The sequence below is a fragment of the Narcine bancroftii genome, chromosome 13, assembly GCF_036971445.1.
Source record: "Narcine bancroftii isolate sNarBan1 chromosome 13, sNarBan1.hap1, whole genome shotgun sequence".
Lineage (NCBI taxonomy): Eukaryota > Metazoa > Chordata > Chondrichthyes > Torpediniformes > Narcinidae > Narcine > Narcine bancroftii.
This window is the reverse complement of record NC_091481.1, coordinates 12,928,434-12,949,176: the sequence shown is the minus strand read 5'-3', so window position 1 is coordinate 12,949,176 and position 20,743 is coordinate 12,928,434. Positions and strand designations below refer to the sequence as shown.

The window sequence follows — 20,743 nt, the reverse complement described above, 5'->3', positions numbered from 1 at the left end:
TCTTTAAAATTTTATTTCCCATAAAAAATGGAATCAAACTATTCTGAAATAATGGTGTTTTTTCCAGACAATAAATTTCCTCCCCCAATTTCTTTATCAACCTTACTGCAAAGCTCAATTAAATGCTTCAATATATTCATAGTTAACAACCTTAAATTCCATTTGTAAATAAAATCTTTTAGGTTTGGTTCCTCTATTTTACTAAATTCTATATATAACCAGGCTGGAATTTTATTTAAAATCCAATTCGGCAGCTTCATAATAATTCATACAATTAGGGAGCTACAAACCTACTAAGTCATAATTCCAAATTAATTTATCCAAAGAAACTCTTGCCATCTTTCCTTTCCATAAAAATTTCCTAACACAAGCATTTAATTCTTTAAAAAATGTTTGAGGAATTGGAATAGGAATCGATTGAAAAATATATTGTATTCTAGGAAAAACATTCACCTTTACACAAGTTACGTATTAAAGTAATAGGTAACATATTCTTCCTTTCCAAATCTTCCTTTATTCTTTTTAATAATGGAGAATAATTTAATTTAAATACATTTTCTAATTCAGCTTCCACCCAAACACCTAAATATTTTATTCCCACATCTGGCCACTTAAAATCAATTAACCTTGTAATTAGCATAATCCCATTTAACTAAAGGCATAATTTCACTTTTTTCCCCAATAAATTTTATAATCAGATACTTCTCCATATTCTATTAATCTTAATTTAAGTAGGCGCAACAAATTTAATGGGTCTGTTAAATAAATCAAAACATCATCCACAAACAAACTTATTTTGTGTTCTTCCTGATTCACTTTAAAACCCTTTATTTTTGAATCCTGTCTTATTAATGCAGCAAAGGGTTCGATTGCTAAAACAAATAAAGCAGGAGACAGTGTACAACTTTGTCTACTTGATCTAGTCAGTCAAAAAGTTATTGAAATTTGACCATTAGTCACTACTTTCATAGGAAGATTCTTATGTATTATTTTAATCCAATCAGGAAATATTGACCCTAACCCAAATTTCTCTAAGACTTTAAAAAGAAAATCCCTTTCTAATCTATCAAATGCTTTGTCTGCATCTAAAGCCACTGCAACACTTAAATCACCTCTAATTGTATTAAACTAATCAATTTTGCCACATTATGCAGATTTCCTATTTTTAACAAATCCTGTTTGATCCATATGTATTATCTTCAGTAGATATCAATCTATTTGCTAATACTTTAGCTAATATCTTATAATCAGCATTTAATAATGAAATTGGTCGAGATGAAACTGGTTTCAATAGATCTCTATCTTTCTTAGGTATTACTGTAATAGTTGCTGTTAAAAAAGAATCCAGAAGAGAATGTGTTTCCAATGCTTGATTGAATACTTCCATAAATGGAGGTATCTCTATAGGAAACCCATCTTTCCCCATTGAGGTATTATTTTGTAATGAACTCATTACCTCTTTCGCTGTAAAAAGGAGAATTCAAATCTTTTGCTCTTGAAAATTCAAACTAGGTAAATCTATTTGCAATAAAAATGTATTAATCTTACTTTCATCTTGAATTGATTCTGATTGATAAAATTGAGAATAAAATTCTTTGAAAGAGTCATTTATTTCTCGTGGTTTATATGTAATCATCCCAAAATATTTTTTAGCTGCATTAATTATTCTACATGCCTGTTCTGCTTTCAATCGCCAAGCTAAAACTTTGTGAACTCTTTCTCCCAATTCATATTTCTGTTTTGTTTTTTAATTAATTTTTTCAGTTCTATATGCCTGAATAATAATAAATTGAAGCTTTTTTTCTTTATTAATTGTCTCTTCTTCAGAAGATTTCTTTTGCAGTTCTTTTTCCAATTCTCCTATATCTTGTTCCAACTGATTAATCTCTTTTAAATAATCCTTCTTAATTTTAGTTGAAAAACTAATAATCTGTCCCTTTAAATAAGTTTTAAGTAACAAATTTATTCCCTACTGCATTAAAATTTATATCCAAAATATATTGAATTTGTTTTCTTATAAAATCACAGAAGTCCACTCTGTTTTAAAAAACAACAGTTTTGAACTCCATCTATGTGGAGATCCTTTATCAAGCATTGCACATAGCATTAAAAGTAGAGAATGATCTGATAAAATTCTAGATTTATTTTCGACAAAATTAATTCTTCCCTGTAACTGTGCAGAAATTAGAAAAAAAATCTATTCTTGAATAAGAATCATGTCTATAGGAAGAAAAAGAATAATTTCTCTCCTTAGGATTTAACTTACGCCAAATATCTATTAAATTCAATTCTTTCATCAAACTTAATGTAATTTAAGCCATTTTAGTTTTTGTTACCAATTTAGTTGATTTATCCAATATAGGATCCAAACAACAATTAAAATCAGCACCTATTAAAAAAAATTTCATGTACCTCTGACAAATATTAAAAAAAGTATCACATATAAATTTCTCATCATCAACATTTGGTGCATAGATTCTTATAAGTGTCCATATTTCATTTGACAATGAACCAAAACTTATCTTCCCACAGGATCTGTTATAACACTTTAAATTTTTACCAGTATTGTTTTCTTTATTAAATTTCTTTATTACTCCTCTTGCTTTGGAATTAAGTGATGAAGATACCACTTGACCAATCCATTCTCTTTTTAATTTCAAATGTTCTTTTTCCATCAAATGAGTTTCTTGTAAAAATGCTATATCAATTTTTTAATTGTAATCAATTTTTAATCAATTGATTACAAGGATAAGTATCAGCAGGGAGATCAGTGGGAAGTGATGGGGGAATGAATGAAGAAGTGAGTCACGTTGGGAGCAGTCTTGCAGAAAGCAGAAAGTGGTGGGGAGAGAAAGATGTGCTTGGTGGTGGGATCTTGCTGGAGATTGCGGAAGTTGCAGAGAATTAGATGTTGGTCATGGAGGCTAGTGGGATGATGTGAGGACAAGGGGAACTAGTGGGGAGTTGGGAGGATGGGGTGAGAGCAGATGTGTGTGAAATATGGGAGATGCATGGGCAGGCAGAGTTGATGGTGGAGGAAGGGAAGCCCCTTTCTTTGAAAAGCGAAGACATCTCCTTCGTCCTGGAATGAAAAACCTCAATCTGACAGCAGACGTGGAGGAACTGAAAGAAAAGGATAGCGCTTTTGCAAGTAACAGGGTGGGAAGAAGAATAGTCCAGGTCATTGTGAGAGTCTGTGGGCTTATGGTAGATATCAATAGCTAAGCCATCTCTAGAGATAGAGATTGAGAGATCAAGGGAGGGAGGTGTCAGAAATGGACCAGGTAAATTTAAAGGCAGGGTGAAAGCTGGAGGCAAAGTTGATGAAGTCAATGAGCTCAGCATGTGTGCAGGAAAGCATCACCAATGCAGTCATTGATGTAGCGAAGGAAAAGAGGGGGATGGATGCCAGTATAGGCATGGAACATGGACTGCTCCACGTAGCCAACAAAAAGACAGGCATAGCAGGGACCCATATGGGTTCCCATAGCTAAACCTTTAGTTTGAAGGAAGTGGAAGGAGCCAAAGGAGATATTATTGAGGATAAGGACCAATTCTGCCACACAGAGAAGGATGGTGTTGGAGGGGAACTGGTTAGGTCTGGAATATAAGAAGTGGAGGGTTTTTGGAGGATGGAGTTATCTAGGACTGGATGTCCATGGTGAAAATAAAATGATGGAGGCCAGGGAACTTGAAATCATTGAAAAAATTCAGAGTATGGGAAGGGATTGAACAAGGGGAGATAAAACAGTATTGTATGCAGAAATTAGTTCTGTCGGGCAGGAGCAGGCTGAAACAATGTGTATGCCCATACAGGCAGGTTTGTAGATCTTAGGTAGGAGCTAGAAACGGGAAGTGCGGGGTGTGGTTAAGTTCAGTTGAGTTAATTTCTTTTCAATAGATACTTTGCATTGGTCGAATAAAATGTATAAAATCCAAAGGGATTTATTTAATATAATTAAGGTAAATTGTTCGTCATGGTGAATGGGTCAAAACACAGATTAAAAATTAGAGATATGGGTGTATACCATAAAGAAAATTAGAAATAACATTAGCATCCATGCAACAATTGAATTTTGGAGTAAGTTATTAAAGACTTTGACTGCTGGTTCTGAAAGGAACGACTGAGTGTTCAGCTAATTGAAGTACTGTATACCAGAAAATAAATCATGCCACAACTGCCACTGAGTTAGGACTCACAATGAACCCTACCTTACAATGGAGAATTTTCTGGTATCAGATCAATGATCTCATTTTTTTCAATGGTTAAAGTGTAGGATGAGTAATTTTTAATTTAAAAAAATGCAGGAAATCCTCAGTGGGTGAAGTAAAGGGAAATATTTCGAGTTGTTCATTCAGCTGCAGTGTCAGCAAATTTGTAGATTGCATTGAAGCTGAATTTAAGAAGCTACATACTCATGAGTATGCAGAGAATAGAATCTAAGCTGCAGCCTTGGAAGCCCCTTTGTTTATGGTCAGTGAGGAGAAGGTGATGTTTCCAATCCACACTGATTTGTGTCTACCAATGAGGAAATCCAGTTGGAGAGTGACAAAATCCCAGAACTCTTGGTTTGATTGTAAATGTTGCTGATATGTTATTGTTGAATACTGAAATGTATTGAATGAATGTGAGTGTTCTTCTGTCCAGGTGATCTAACACAGAGTGGAGAGCCAGCAAGGTGGCATCTGCCATTGGCCTGTTGTGATGAGAAGTGAGATTAGATCCTCCTCAGACCGGAATTGATTTGGTCCAAAAGTAACCTCACGAAGCACTTTGTCATGGTGGATATAAGTGCCACCAGCTGATAGTCATTGAGGCAGGCCACCTTGCTCTTCTGGCCACTGGAATAATGGATGGCCATTTGAAACAGTTGGGGACTTCAGATTACAGCAGTGAGAGGTTGAAAATACTTGCAAAAATTCCAGCCAATTTGTTCATGCAGAATTTGAGGAGCTGCCAAATAGATTGTCCAGGCCAGATACTTTCCAAGGAGTCACATTAGCCTCAGAAGCTCAGCCCTGTCAAAGCTACTGGGCATCCATCTGAGTATCAGCGCGGTGCAGAATTGTCTTTTTGCATTGGTAATGGCCTTCCAGAGGTTTTACCTAGTGTTTCTGCATGTTCCTGAATTGTCTGACCCGTCATAGATCTGGTCTTCAACAGTTTTCAATTTTAAGTTAATTCATGGCTTCTAGTTAGGATTCACTTGAATAGCCTTGGTAGAGATACACTCATCCACACATTTCCTGATAATGTCAGTAACAACTATGGCATATTTATTTAGATTAATTACAAGTCCTGAACATGGTCCTGTCTACCAAATGCACACAGTCATGAAGCCAAACCATCTTTGTACAATGCAGTGCTCTTCAGTTCCTGCCTCGATCCAGGAAGGAAAAGCACAACTAGGTAGCAGACTTTCCAAAGAGAGGTGTAGACTGGAATGGTAGGTATCTTTGATATTATTGTAGCAGTGGCCAAAAATGTTTGACCTCCTGGTATTACACTGGTTATAGTTATTTGCAAATAATTTGATTCTCCTAATCTTTCCCCATAGCTCAACAATCTTTCCAATTAATATCTACCGATAGTAGTTTATCAAAGATATCATGGAATCTGCTTCACTATGTTCAGTTAGTGCATTCCACATCTCTCTAGTTCTAGAAGTTCATTTGCCTGCATGTTAGGTCTAGTTTTAGATAACCTTATTTGGGAAAAGACAATGACTATTTACTTTATCTCTGCCCTTATTATTTTATGAACCTCTATAAGATTCCCCCCTCAGCCTCCAACACTGATGAACCACATTTCCTCTTTATTTCTCAGTAGCCTGGAACTTAATCTTGTACACACGCACGCACACACACACACACACACACACACACACACACACACACATTATTTACAGTAGACCGTAGCTATTTAATTTACCAGCACATTTTGAGAATTTGGGAGTAAGTCGGAGCACCCTGCAGAAACTTGCGAGGTATCAAAAGGAATGTGCAAACTGAGTGAGAACTTCCAGTTAGTTTGATAAATAAAGCTTGCATTTTTCTGCCTTTAATGTAGTCAGGCAATTCAAGGTGCTCCCTAAAAATGTTGGTACAAGATTTTAGGACAGTTGGATCATAGTTTAGTTCTTTAAAAATATTTTTATTGATTTTAATAGAGAACTTATACAAAAAATACAAATCAATAAATAGTTACAGAAACTTAATAAAACATTCAGAATTAAAAAAAAACATACATACATAAATTGAAAATAATATCTATAATTCATAATCAAAATGATGTCTATTTAAAAATACAAATAAAAAGAATAGAAAGGAAAAAAAAATAAAAGAAAAATAAGGAAAAAAGTAAAATAACTAAAAAGTCCTGCTTAACAGCATTGCCAGATGCTATATATGATTAATATTAAAGGAAAAATTAAGATAGGAAAAATATATATAAAAGGAGCATTAAAAAGATACAAGTCAGACAATTTAATTACCTTGAAGTGAAATTATAAAATAAGATAGTCATAAATGACTCCCATATGTCTGAAATCCATATGAACTGAATTCAAACAAGACATGATGTCACACAACCACTGATCATGAGGAGGTGAGGCAGCACCTTTCCATTTAATTAAAATTGCACTGCTCACCAAAAGAGAGACAAAAGAAATAGCACAACTCTGAACCAGAGACAAAGAAGAATCATTCCCTCCCATTTTATAGGAATTAATGAGGCTTCTCCGCTCTTACACCTGTCAGAACAGGAGCTCATATCAGAATAAAAACGAAAAAAATTATCTTAGGCAACTGTGCTCTGTGTAGCACTTTAAATTGTAATAAAGAATGGTAGCACATAATGAAGAGCTATTAACCAACTTAAGAATTGTGTCCAAATCCACATCTGATATAATCAAATTTAAATCCTGTTCCCAAACATTTATAATTTTAACTATGGAAGTCTGGTTTAAACATAAAAATTTCTCATAAATATAATAGATATTAAACCTTTACAAGAAGGCATTAAACTAAAAATAACTCAACTACAAAATTTGATTCAGACTCTTTGAAAATCAGATAATTGTGATTCAAAAAAATGCTGGACTTGCAAATATCTAAAAATTTGAGATTTGGCAGGTTAATTTTAGCAGAAAGCTGGTCAAATGATGCAAAATAACCATCAATGAACAGATCTTTGAATACCATCCCTGAAAAATAACATCATAAAGAAGGTTGAAAAAAAGTGTTTGGATATGATAGGGCTTGAAAGAGAGAAATTATGAAATGCAAATTTTTTTCAAAACTGCCCAAATTCTCATAGCATATTTAACAATTGAATTTAGAAATTAAGGGGTTTAAGGTTGGTCAAGAGGAGTACAAAATCAGTTTATTTGCAGATGATGTTTTTATATACCTGACAGAACCAGAGACTTATGTAAATTATATTTAAATTTGGAAGAATATGGAAAATTTTCAGGTTATATAAATTGGCATAAAAGTGAAGTTATGCCTCTTACACAAGGAGATTATACTCTTTCGAAGAAATACTCAATTTAAATGGTAAAAAGAATCTATTAAATATTTAGGGATCTGGATAGATAATAATTTAAATAACTTATATAAATTAAATTATTTATCACTGCTTAAAAAAGTCAGAAGATTTTTAAAAATGGATCACTTTGCCAATAACATTAGTAGGTAGAGTAAATTGTATCAAGATGAATATTTTTCTGTAGATACAATATCTTTTTCAAACTTTACCAATATTTCTTCCATAAACATTTTTTCAAGAGCTAAATAAACATATAAGGAAATTTATTTGGAAAGGTAAAATGTCGAGTATCTATAGTACGATTAATATGGAAATATGAACTGGGAGGTTTGCAACTTCCAACTTAATTATTACCAAGTGGCTCAATTGAGATTTCTTACTTCTTTATTTGAGAGATCAAGAAAACCTGGATGGGTCAATAGAGAGATGGATGAGAAATTAGCATAGGAATTTATATATAAATGGGATTCAAAGTTAATAGTTGGTGTGAAAGAAGCACCTTTGCTTAGACATTTGATTTCCATTTGGCATAAGGTAAATAATGAAATTGGACTGAAAGGAAATATATCACTTAAGATGCCTTTGATTCCTTTTACTGAAGATAATCAAATTTTAAATATTTGATCTCATTATTAAAAATGGTATTAAAAATATAGAAGATTGTTACAAACAAGGTCAATTGATGTCATTTCAACAATGAAGAGATAAATGTGGAATAACTCAGAATACTTTTTTGTTATCTTCAATTGAGCAGATACTTGCAGGAAAAATTATGTCCAACAATGTATTTAATGGCTTGTAGTGAGTTGGAAGTTCTTATTAGGAGAGGTAATACTAAGAAATTTGTTTCTGCAATGTATCTTGTATTACAAGCAGGTTCTATTAAAAAGGGGGTTCATAAATCTAGACAGAAATTATCCTTAAAAAGAAGTTTATGTTTCTTTGTAATTGTAATACCAAGAATGGTCAATTGATTTTTAACAATCATACATTGCTGCAGGAAAATTCAATGGAAGAAGTTCACTTTTATGCACATTCAATTTATATCCTGAAAATTGACTGAATTGTGAAAATAATGGCATCATATGTGGGAGGGAGGTGACTGGATCTGAAATGAAAAGTAAAAGATCATCTGCATAAAGAGAGATCCCTTTCCTCCATATTCCCAAGATGTCCTTGCACTCACAAAATGCAATTGTCAATGGTTCAATCACCAGATCAAATAATAAAGGACTTAACGGGCATCCTTGTTGAGTGCCATGTTGCAGATTGAAAGGCTGAGATTGTTGTAAATTAGTAAGAATTGTGGCAAGAATTGAGTACAATAATTTAACCCATGTAATAAAATCGGAACCAAAGTTAAATTTTGCAAGGGTTGTAAATAGATATGCCTATTCTATTTGATCAAAAGCTTTTTCTGCATCCAATCAAAGAATACACTCAGGAGTTTTCCCGGAGGGCAAATACATAATATTCATTAAGCGACATATATTAAAATAGGAATATTGTTTCTTATTAAACCCCATCTGATTTTCAGAAATAGCTGACAATAAAATGTTTTCCATCCTATTGGCTAAAATTTTAGCATCAGTGCTCAGTAAGAAGATCAGTCTATAGGAGGAACATTTGGTTGTGTCCTTACCTTTCTTCGCAATTAAAGATATGCAAGCCCCATTAAATGAATCTGGAAGTTTACCTTGTTTAAACAAATCTGCAAATACCACATTCAAGTGACATGTGAACAATTGAGAAAATAATTTTAAATATTCCACAGGAAACCCATCAGGTCCAGGGGCCTTTCCAGATTGTAAGAAAGATATAACAATCGTTATTTCCTCTTGCGAGATAGATTCATCCAGTCTGATTTGACTATTTGAAGAAATCTTGGGGATATTCAATCTGTCTAAAAAAATTTCATCAAATTACAGTCATTCATACATTCAGAAGAGTATAGTTTGGAGTAGAATCTTTTAAATATATAATTTATCTCCAAATAATCTGAAGTCATAATATCATTATCTTTACAAACCTTTGTAATGTGACGTTTAGCACCAAATCCTCTTAATTGGTTAGCCAAAACTTACCAGATTTATCACCATGAATGTAAAATTTACTTTTAGATTTCAAAAGTTGGCATTCAGCTGGATATGTGGAGAAAAGATTAAATTTAATTTTAAGTTCAGTCTGTTCTTTGTATACATCTAAAGTTTTTAGTCTGAGTGTATTGTTGATCTAACTGTTTATTTAATTAACTTTAACTCAGATCTTTCTTTATTTGTCTTCATTTTTTTAATTAAATGATTTGCCCCTAAGAAAAGCCTTCAAAGTATCCCATATAACTAAACTAGAGGTCTCTGAAGAGAGATTAGTATCAAAAAAGAAAATGACCCATTCTTCCATAAATTTAACAAATCCTTATCGGATAATAATACCGAATTGAGGCACCAGTGCCTTTTATCAATAAAAAAGTAATTAATACGTGAGTAAGTGTAATGAACTTGGGGGAAAGATAATACACTCTATTAGTAGAATTTTTAAAAATCAACTATCTGAAATGTCATAATCTGATAATGAAACAGATTTGTTTAATGTAGCCAGATTAGAAGATGAACAATCTGGGATAGGGTCCAACCAGCAGTTGAAATCTCCACCTAAAATAAGTGAATATAAATTTAAATCCAACAAAAAAGTAAAAAATATGTCCAAAAAAACCTGAATCATCTACATTGGGAGCATAAACATATGCAAAAATCACCATTTTATCATGTAATTTCCCTGAAACAATAATAAAGCAACTTTAGAATCCAAAACAACATTATGTATACTAAAAGGAATATTCTGATTAATAAGGATAGATACCCCTCTAAATTTGGCTTGAAAGGAAGAATGATATTGCTGCCCTTTCCTTCACGACATTGGGCACAAAACATCACTGCCACGTATATATGTCTCCTGTAAATTGCAACTTTAAGTTGTTTTAAATGTGAAGCCACTTACATTTGTTTTACTGGATGATTTAGGCCTTTCACATTCCAACCCAAGGACTTAATAGGATTAGCCATGATCACTCATTTATAAAAAGTAGTCACTAACAATAAAACTAATTTCAGAAGTTCACATGTGCAGAGCCGAGTTTGTGCAACATGCACAACGACCTCCAGCCTGCAGATGGCCTTATTAAACCAAAACATACAACTCCATAAGATGGAAGCCGGAAAACCATAACAATAAAGCACCATTGCAATGCAAAACACCCATGATCCTTCACCTTTTCTTCTCCAATCCTACCCCCTAAGGCTAACAGCACACTAATTAATTATAAAAACCCACTATCTTCCAGCATAGATTAAAAGTTCCTGCTCTAAAGCAAAGTAAACATTACCCTTGCAGCTGTTCATAACAAACCAAAAGAAGCCATGTTTAGTCTAAACATATCAAAAAAATTAAAGACCTCATGAAGTTTTTTTCTTAATTATTCCATTTTGATAGCATAATCTTAAATGTAAATGCAATTAAAGTGTATTAAATTCTTTTCCTTCAACCACTCCAAATTAAATCAACTTGCAATAACTGTTTTCCCCTATGAAAATCTTAAAAACAAATAAATGAACCTTTAACATTCTATCACCATTTCAAACCAACCATTCAACAGAAAAAACGAGAAAATTTAATTCAGAAGTAGGAGCAGAAAGGTTATGAATGTAGTCCCAAGTCTCCTCCACTGAACCAAATGATGTCTTGCTTCCATTGGTAACAGAGATGAGAACACATGCTGGGAACAGCGGTGAAGGTTGCACCCACGCTTGTGTAACTCTGACAAGCCTCTCTAAAGACAGCTCAGTTTTTCTTAACTTTGGGAGAGTAATCATCCACGGTTCTACATTTTTTTGCTTTGGTATTGCAGGGTACATTTACGATGGGCTTCACAGTTCAGCACTTACTTCGTTTAATGAGGATGTGGGCGTATAACCACTAAAAGTGCTTTTTGCCCTGATTTAGGCTTAAGCAATAATGAATGATGTGCTCTGTCAAGCTCTGGTGGCGTCAGAAACATCTTGTCCCCAAATACCATTACCAACAAATCAAAAAAATTTAGTAAGCATACCAGTTTCAGTATCTTCAGCCAAGCCTAAATGCCCAGGTTCTGCTGCCTACTTCGACTTTCCAAATCAGTAATTCTCATTGTTGTCTCTTGTTATTGTCTTCCAGGTGGCAGATCCATCATTCAAATTCTTTAAAGTAGAATCTGCTATGGTCAAATGCTCACATTGTTCTTCTGTAGAACAACAGACCTATGCAAGTCAATTTTCCAGTGCCAAAAGCTTATTTTCTGGACATTTAAATCCTGCATCAATAAATTCTTTGATTTGTTCAATAACATCAGAAGACCCCTCAGTAGTTGGGTTTGCCTGTGAAAAAGGCAGAGTTTCTTGTTTCTTTCCATTTTTTCAACTTTTACCTATCTTTCCAGCTCTTGTATCCATTCCAAATACAGCAAACTCAATAGTGAGTCAGGGAGCCAGACTTAGTAATGCATCAGTCAATATTTTTTATTTGTGAACAAACATATCCCTCTCTGGAGGGATTCAACAGGTCAGTCGGCATTCATGGGTAGAACTGGTCAGTCACTGTTTTAAGTCAAGACTCTTTACCAAGACTGATAAACTTGATAAAGGATCCTGACTCAAAACATTCATTGAGCATTTCTAGCATTAGTCTGTAAATCCTTTCATCTTCTCTTTGTTCACTCATGATTCCAGCAACGGCAATTTCCATGTTTCTCTAATATTTTTCCATTTATTGAGTTTTGAATGCCCCTCCCAATATCATGCTTTCAGCAATCTTCGAAGAATTGCAACACTATGGCCAGCCTGTATTCACAACTTCACCTTAAGGGAAAAAGAATGATGACTCAATCGTTCTGTTCAGCATTCCTAATTTACTGGACTCTTCAGTTAGCAGGACAGCAATGATTTATACAATAATCCATAATCTACAAATGAGAATGGTTTTGAATGGGAGATCTAAACAGAGTCAATCACCCAGAATCAGGCAAGCCCCTGAATGGTATTCTTCCAATTCAATCATGCAGAATGACAACTCTATTGAATGTGAAATTGAGGCCGGCATGGAATATAATAGGTAACAAACGGTAATGATGCATAATTTGCAATTTAAGCCAAAAATTCAGTAAAACAAAAGATTAGCAACGACACTGATTTAATGATGCTGCCATTCTCACTCCTCACCACAGACTGTGGCATACCTTGATAATGGAACATCTCTAAAAGAAATTCCACATAAGTATGGAAAAGGAATGGCTGGTGATATTTTTTGATTTTTCACTATTAAGTGGCACATCATTACATGAATCCTTCCATTGCAATGTGTAACTTCCATTTGTGTGTGAAGTGTTTAGCATGAACCTCCCTTTATGGGATTCACTGAGAACATACCATGGCTTTGGCTGTTTAAGGATTTTGGCTGCTGACATTTGCCTCATATGCCACCACTGAATTTATTATCAGATTAGACTTGTTTCAAAATTCCTTCAGATTTCATCTCCTTTCTTCTAATATCTTAACATTGACGCACATAGGCTAACAGTACCTGTTTTGCACTCTAGTAGCCAACATTCTTGGATACTCAGTGTTGGTTGTACACAGTCTAAACATTGTCAGGCTTTAACTGTTGAGAAGGCCACAGTAAGATGATTGGATTGAAAATTCATGTCTCTATTGGTTTCATGACTGTTAGAAGTCTTCCTTTCAAAGAAAAGTAAACTATTCAGCCAGTTCTTCTATAGGACATTTCACTAGAAGGATCAAGAAGAGTCAATATCAACTCAATGGCACAATTTTAAAGAGAGTGCATACATTTTTGAAACTGGCAGGGCATATTGAATGAATATTTTGTTAGTAAATGGAATCCTGGACTTCTGTTGGGGTGAGACTACTTAAGCAGGATGCTTAAGGAGCTCTTAAAATACTTAAGAGACCACAATAGCAATTGTGCATGTATTTCCAATCACTATTCTTTAGGAAAGACTTGTAGATTTTCCAGAGAGCATAGAAAAGCTTCACTTAAACAGTTCCAGAGTGGATTTCAGCTTCAAGGTTACACTGAAAATACTAGAGTTGTACTCGAAGCTTAATTTAAAAGGAGATTTGAAAGTCATTTGCAAGAATCATGACGAATTTAAATAAGTCTTTTACAATTAGTAGGTGGTTTAAAGGCAAAGAGAAGTATTTAAAATAATGACAAAAGGAAACAAGGAGAAGCCTTTTCATGCAGTGTTTTTATGATTTGAAACTCATTGCCTGTAGTTAGTAAATAACATCTTCCTAAATGAAATGCATTTGGCATTTGAAGAACTGATCTCACTGAATTGTTCCATAAAAAATATAAAGTGATATGAGAATTTTACGTCAAATGACTTCATGTAATTTGGCAATTTCTTGAGAATCCCAATTATGACATAACCTCTCATGTTCACATCTCAAGTTCCCGTTTGAAGAACTGCTTGGATTTGTCTGTGACTCCTGTAGTTTACAGCAAGATGCCAATTAATGACTTTCATTGTAGTTGCAGTTGCACAACATGTGGCTGCCCCCCCCCCCCCCAATAGCTTTACAAAGAATAGAAATGCCCTATTTGCTTCTGAGAAATCAGAGGCTATGGCATATATTTTGATTAAGTATAAGAGAGCATGAGATGCACATGCATTATGGAACTAATTCCTTTGGGTATGACATATTACATTGCTTCATAGCTCTGAGCGCAGAATAATATCCCAAGCAAATTACCTTTTAACTCCTTGTATGTACTTCCAAACTTTTGTCATATCATCACGTAATGAACAAAGTTATGATGTCAAATAAGGAACACAGTTACCTCCACTTTTTCTCAGCTCTGCACTATTTTCTTCCCCTTACAATGATGCATTAAAATTTCCTTTGAAACTACTTCCAACACTTTTACAAATACCCGTAGTACATTTCATTCATAACAAGTCTCTGCATGGAGAAAACATCCTTTTTTTGGTTCATTCACGAACCATCCTAAATCAATTCTTCTTGTGATTAATTCTTCTGCCATGAAAATAATGCTCAGAAATTCAATATCATATCATTTTCCCTCAGAAATTCCACAGAACTCTTCGTTAAGTGAGTTACCCTTGTATCATTGGCATGATATCTGCTTTCAAACACATGGGATAATGTCATTAAGCAGGTATCCCTCTTTCAGAGCATTGCAGGGTGAATTGGATATTCCCATCACCCAAGGGACAATTTTTGGGTTTTGTGTTAATGATCTGGTGCCCAGCTCATGCTGCACCAACACTGCCTGAATTTCCATTCCCTGATATTTGTCAAAATCACGCAATCCACCAAGGTATTCCAGTCCCCCCCCCCCCCATCCCATGATTCTTTGATGCCCAATTGTGGCTTTGCTGGCCAATCCCTTCTTACCTTATTACTTACCTCATTGTCAGCAGGAGACTTGATGTAATCTCCCCCTTCTCCCCCCACTCTTTCAAGCACTGGGCTATGATTTCTATCTCCATCTACCCCCAATATCAAGGCTCAGGCCCACAGTTCCTTTCCTGTTGGGTCTTAGTTGCCACTAAAATTAGAAACAGGAGGTCAAAAAAATTTATGATATAGCATTTATCTTTAAATTTCCTCTTAACTATCTAAAAACAACTCCAATCTTGTCTTCAAATATAGCACATTTTCCCACATCAGTTATCACAAGATTACAAAATACAGGATTAGAAGTAGCCCCATTATCCTATCGAGTCTGCTCCGCCATTCTAATCATGAGATGATCCATCCACTCACTCAGCCCCATTCCCTGGCTTTCTCCCCATAACCCTTGATGCCCTGATTAATCAAATATATATCAATCTCTGCCTTGAATACACCCAGTGACCACTTCCATAACCACCTGTGGCAACAAGTTCCACAGAGTCACGTCCCTCTGACTAAAGAAATGTTTCCAAATCTCTGTTTTAAATTGACGCCCTTTTATTTGGAAGTTATGCCCTCTTGACCTAGAATCTCCTCCCATGGGAAACAGCTTTGCTGCATCTACTCTGTCCAGGCCTTTCACCATTCAAAATGCTCCTATGCGATTCCCTCTCATTCTTCTGTACTCCAACTGCACTGCATCATCTCAAGGTCTTGACTATGTCTGGTGCGATCCCATAAATGGGCACAAAACACCACACTGGAGTTAATTAATGAATTATGCAACTCCAGCATAACATACTACTTTTGTACTCTACATCTATTTATGAAGTTCAGACTCCCATATTTTTACATTCTTGTTAACTTGCTACAGATTCTTAATGTGGTTCAATTGGTCTTCATATTTTCTGCATCCTCTTTATAATTGAATTGAAGCTATTCCATTTGTTTTTTGTTCAGTTTTCCTTAAATCATTTAAGATAATTTCAGAACCTGCCAAACTCAGTGTTGGAATATTGTTTTAAAATCCATGTTCCTGAGCAACAACTGGGTGAGTACAGTTCAAAACCACTGCAATCAAGTTCCCTTGGCAGTGGAATTCTAAAATCTGTTACTTACATTTAACACATCTTAGTTTTAGGATCTGGCCTGCTTTGCAATTGTACTGATTCCAGACTCCCTTAGAGAAGATTGCATTTTCTATAATCCAGCTTTATTTTTTATATGAATAGAGTTCAACGCAGTTTTTCACACAACAACAAAATTCATTTTTGCTTTAGCATCTTTTGTAATCAGTACCTTCCATTCTTTGAATTGAGTATTATCCTGGAAGGCAATACTTCAGATTATGAGTTAAAATTCTTAAATACCCTGCAATCACTTAGTCATTTAAATCTCTCTTATCTCATATTCTGATTTAAAAGCAAATCTGAAGGGACTGCTTATTTCAACTAAGGGAAGGACAGGAAAGAGAGCCAAGACTCAGCCTCTGAAGTGATGTGAAACAAGCCTATTATAGAAAGTGTTTACTGTTAGTGTTTGTAGTGGAAATGTCCGATCATATTCATGGATTGATGCTAACATTTCTCTTTCATTGCCTCTTTTTTTTTCCGCTCACTGTGCATGCGTTGTGGTGCTCTGTCTAGAATCACCTCGAGCCTCAGGAGGGTGAGCAAATTGTGTAAGTGCTCACAACCATTCACCACATCCAAACCCCCTTCTTGGATTCTTTTAATTTTGCCGTCTTGTAAACTGTGAATGCTCTATGGTGAAGTTAAAACATCAATGGTACTCACTTTTTGTGCCTGTGTGTGCGTGTATGTGTGTGTTTGTGTGTGCGCGTTGCGTTTTACTTTTTTTCCCTTTCTAATGCATGGGCTGCCCTCCACCAAGTCAGACAGCGTCTGGTTCCATTAGCTCACGAGCAGGAAAATGAACACATACTTGAGACCAAATTATATCTACCTTCCACTTCTCTGTCACTTGCATATCTCCACAAAATAGCTTTACTCTCTACTTATTCTTTCTGTGCTTGCCCTCAGAATGGTTTATGAGCTATTGCAAGGGGTATTATGCACGTAAATATTGCTGCATCTGGCCTGGAAAGGTTTGATGAGACTCAATCACTGGCATTTTCATCAACAAAGACTCAGAAACAAAGCTTATAAATGTGGAATGCTTGATGCAAAGCTGTTAGAGTTAAAAAATGAGAAATTGAAACATCATCTGTTGACAAGAACTAGGCATTTGGTGAGACTTGGAGGAGGTCAAACCCATTGTGTATTTATTTTACTTGTATGATGAAAGCATCACTAGCATTCTGATTCATTAGTTCATTCCCTCCATCTCTTCTCCTTCCAGTAACCTAGATTTAGATCTCTGGTAAAATCTTCTCTTCCCAGATTCAACCAAACTAATATTCCCATCCATATTTTGCCTTAGGAAGTGTTAATATTGCAGACTATAACTCATTTTCTTTGATTTGTGCATCATTTGTTAATGCAAAAGAGCACCGCGCTTGTGATTTTCAGTCATGGGGTGTTAGTGGGAAGCAACCACTTCCCATCTACAAAAACTTAGAGGTTACCCTTATTAATCAAGACATTAACTCTCAGTATCACAAGCATGGTACAACACAATCATACTTTAACACTAATGCATATTTTTTTTGGATAAATGTGATTTTAATCAGTGTCTCAATCAAGATAAATATTTGAGGAGCAAACTTTCCTCTTAAGCTTTATTTGGGTTTTTAACAATATTGCCAACTAGTGCAAAAAAAGAACCTAATATCCAGCAAAAAGAATGAAATAAGTATAGTAGAATGACAGTTGTGTGATTCCCCCATTTACAAATTTGGAAATTCATGTCTTTTAGCTATATTCCTGATGATGCTGAGTGCTAAGCTTGAATTATTGGATGTTGTGTGTGTTGTGTGCATTATCCTAGCATGAACTGTAGGATAGACTGAATTATGGTGTTTGGTTCCTTTAAAATACAGGAAGGCTTGATGTGGAAGAGGATAGATAGAATGGGACATAGAATATACAGCATAAAGTCCTAAATTTTTGATATCATTCTTGGACAATTCCAAATCTTGAAAAATTATTGTTGGACAATCCAGGTGGAGTGGTTTAAGTGCTAGCCAACCCTATTCTCACTAATTTGTCCATCCTCTCCTACAACCTTTCGGAGTTCAGAAGACAGGCATTTTAGTTGACTTATTTTGAATGGATGTGGAGTAAGGTATATGGAAAAGGTGATTAAAGTAAATACTAAATTAAGCTTTAACAATGTCAATTCAGATATTTTAAATGGTAAGGACCCATGCTCATTTTTCGCAAGCAAATGCCTTCAAATTCAATCAGCTCTAAACCAATACTTAAACCCAGTAACCCTACCTTTCCACTAACACAGTCTTTCAAGACAATGCACTTCACAGATCAAACTAACACAATCTCTCAGAGTATTCACCAACATTCAAAACCCACACTTTCCATTATCAAAAGTCCCACTGCTAATCTGTCCCCATATTTAGTCAATCCACATAAATGGTACACCCATACACTTGGTTCCCATGGCATATGAAACCCTCTTTTCTCAATTTTCCCCATTCTTAGCCTTCACATTCAACAGCCCCACATTCTGGTACAACAACATTTATATGTACTACACATATTCAGAGGCACTGAACGAATAATTCGGGACCATGATTGCAAATACCACTTTGGCATTGGCAGAATTTAAATTTATTTAATTAAATAAATACGCTGTTAGTAATGGTCTGCCAAAAATTGTGAAAATCAAATGTCCTGATTACAACCCATCATATTCAATAATGTCCTTCATGGAAGAATATCTGCCTAATTGTGATTCCACATCCACCAATGTAATTAACTCTTGACTGCTCTCTGAAAGGGAATAGCAAACCAATCATTTGGACAATAAATGGTGTCCTTGCTAGCAATATGTTTAAAAAAAATGTCCATTCCCAAACCCTGCAGCTCAACTTAGATCTCTCAAACTCAGAACCCCACCTTGTTCCATACCCCTTAATACACTTGTGTAGCAAAAGTCTATTCACATCATCCTCGATGTCATTTTGGAGAAATAAGTTCCGTATTTCCAGGATGGACTTTAAATTCAGCTCTCTTTAACAGGTGTTTTCTGATGAGGTTGAAAATCCTGTTGAAGTTCCCTCATGCAGAATAGTGAACATGTTGAAGCAAGCTTCGTGCTGTAGCCTGATATATGTTGAAACTTGAGCATGTTGTTGCCTTGGGTGAGTCACTAAGGTGAAGCCCAGGATGTAAATTCCTAACTCTCTATTTTCTCTTTTTGTCTACAGACTTTTCAGTAGTTTAGGAGAGCTGAACACGATATCCCAACGGAGCTTTGGGGCGACATTCACCATCCGTCCTGGCTCCAGGCACCCAGTTACCCGAAGGGCTCCAAGCCCTGGGAAACCTGGCGTTGAATCAAGGACAGAAGCCGGCATCAGTTCACCAAGACCCTCGCCACTCTCCACCCCAACACAGACCCCTCCCACCATCCTGAAATCTTCTAGCCTCAACATTCCTCATGAGCCCAAGGAGGTGCGGTTTGTGGTGCGGAGTTCCAGTGCTCGTAGCCGCTCACCATCTCCCTCTGGCATCCCCATGCATTCGTTACTCCCCCCCAAACCCTTCTGCCAAAAGCCTATGGTGATGTGGAACAAGTATGACGTAGCAGACTGGCTTGACAGTCTTAACCTATCAGAACACAGAGAGAGCTTCTTACATAATGAGATAGAAGGCTCTCATCTACCTGCCTTGACAAAAGAAGACTATGTGGAACTTGGAGTCACAAGAGTGGGACATCGAATGAACATAGAACGTGCTTTAAAACATTTTATTGATAGCTAGCTCGACCGGAGGGGGGAGAGGGAAAATTTGGTGGGTTGGATGGGTCTCAGTTGGTTGGGGTCAATGGTAGGGGGGGGAGGAGGAGGAGGGGCTATTTTTTAAACAAACAAAAAGTAAAACATTACACTGCACTGAATGGTGGAAAAGGGCAGAGCTAAATCTGAGTGGCGTTGCTATGGTTAATGTTGCATGAATATTATGGGATGTTGCTTGGTGTTGTTCCCACTGAAGCTCAACCAAGGTTCTAATGAGAATCATAATTTTTTTGTTTTCTTAGAAAAAGTGAAATGAGAAAAAAAATCAGCGAATATTTCATTCCGTTGCCTTTGAATAATAGTTGCTTGGGAAGGGAATCTCTGGCTTTCTTCTTTGAACGTGCAAATCGGTGCACAAACGATGAGAGGCAAACAGAAGATCCCTTCAGACTTTGGATGAGTTGTGTTAATTCAGGAGAATGTTTAAAATAGTTAATCAAACCCAGACTTTTCTGAATTGTATAAATTTATTTCAAAGTCCCCTATAATCTGAGGAAAGGGGAAGGATTCAATGATTCATCAAAAATATGAAAGCAAATCAGTGAAGCTTCCCCTTCAAATGCTAGTTTAAGATATAGGGAAACATTTTAGATCTATTCCATCAACAAAGAATACTCATCTTTTTACCAATTATATATTTGAACAAAAATATATAAGAATGTTTTTATGTTACAATTTTACTAGAACTATACACATATACTATTATAAGAAAATGTTAAATTGAATCTTCCAAACAAATTACTTAATTATTAAGATTTCATTTTCCCCTCTTTCTAGTACACA

General features: G+C 35.4%; 1 protein-coding gene across 34 annotated transcripts in view; it reads left to right on the top strand.

The window, feature by feature from the left end:
• Positions 1-20,743, top strand: part of shank3a (SH3 and multiple ankyrin repeat domains 3a) — a 651,448-nt gene that overhangs the window by 618,199 nt on the left and 12,506 nt on the right. For 24 of the 34 annotated variants that reach the window (XM_069908783.1, XM_069908781.1, XM_069908779.1 and 21 more), the window contains one exon: positions 19,370-19,925. In XM_069908783.1, the coding sequence (XP_069764884.1) occupies positions 19,370-19,925 (556 nt within the window). Of the gene's footprint in view, positions 1-5,285; positions 5,448-16,667; positions 16,703-19,369; positions 19,926-20,743 lie in introns of those variants that run through there. The other 10 variants (XR_011348061.1, XR_011348060.1, XR_011348059.1 and 7 more) reach the window with 8 other exon arrangements.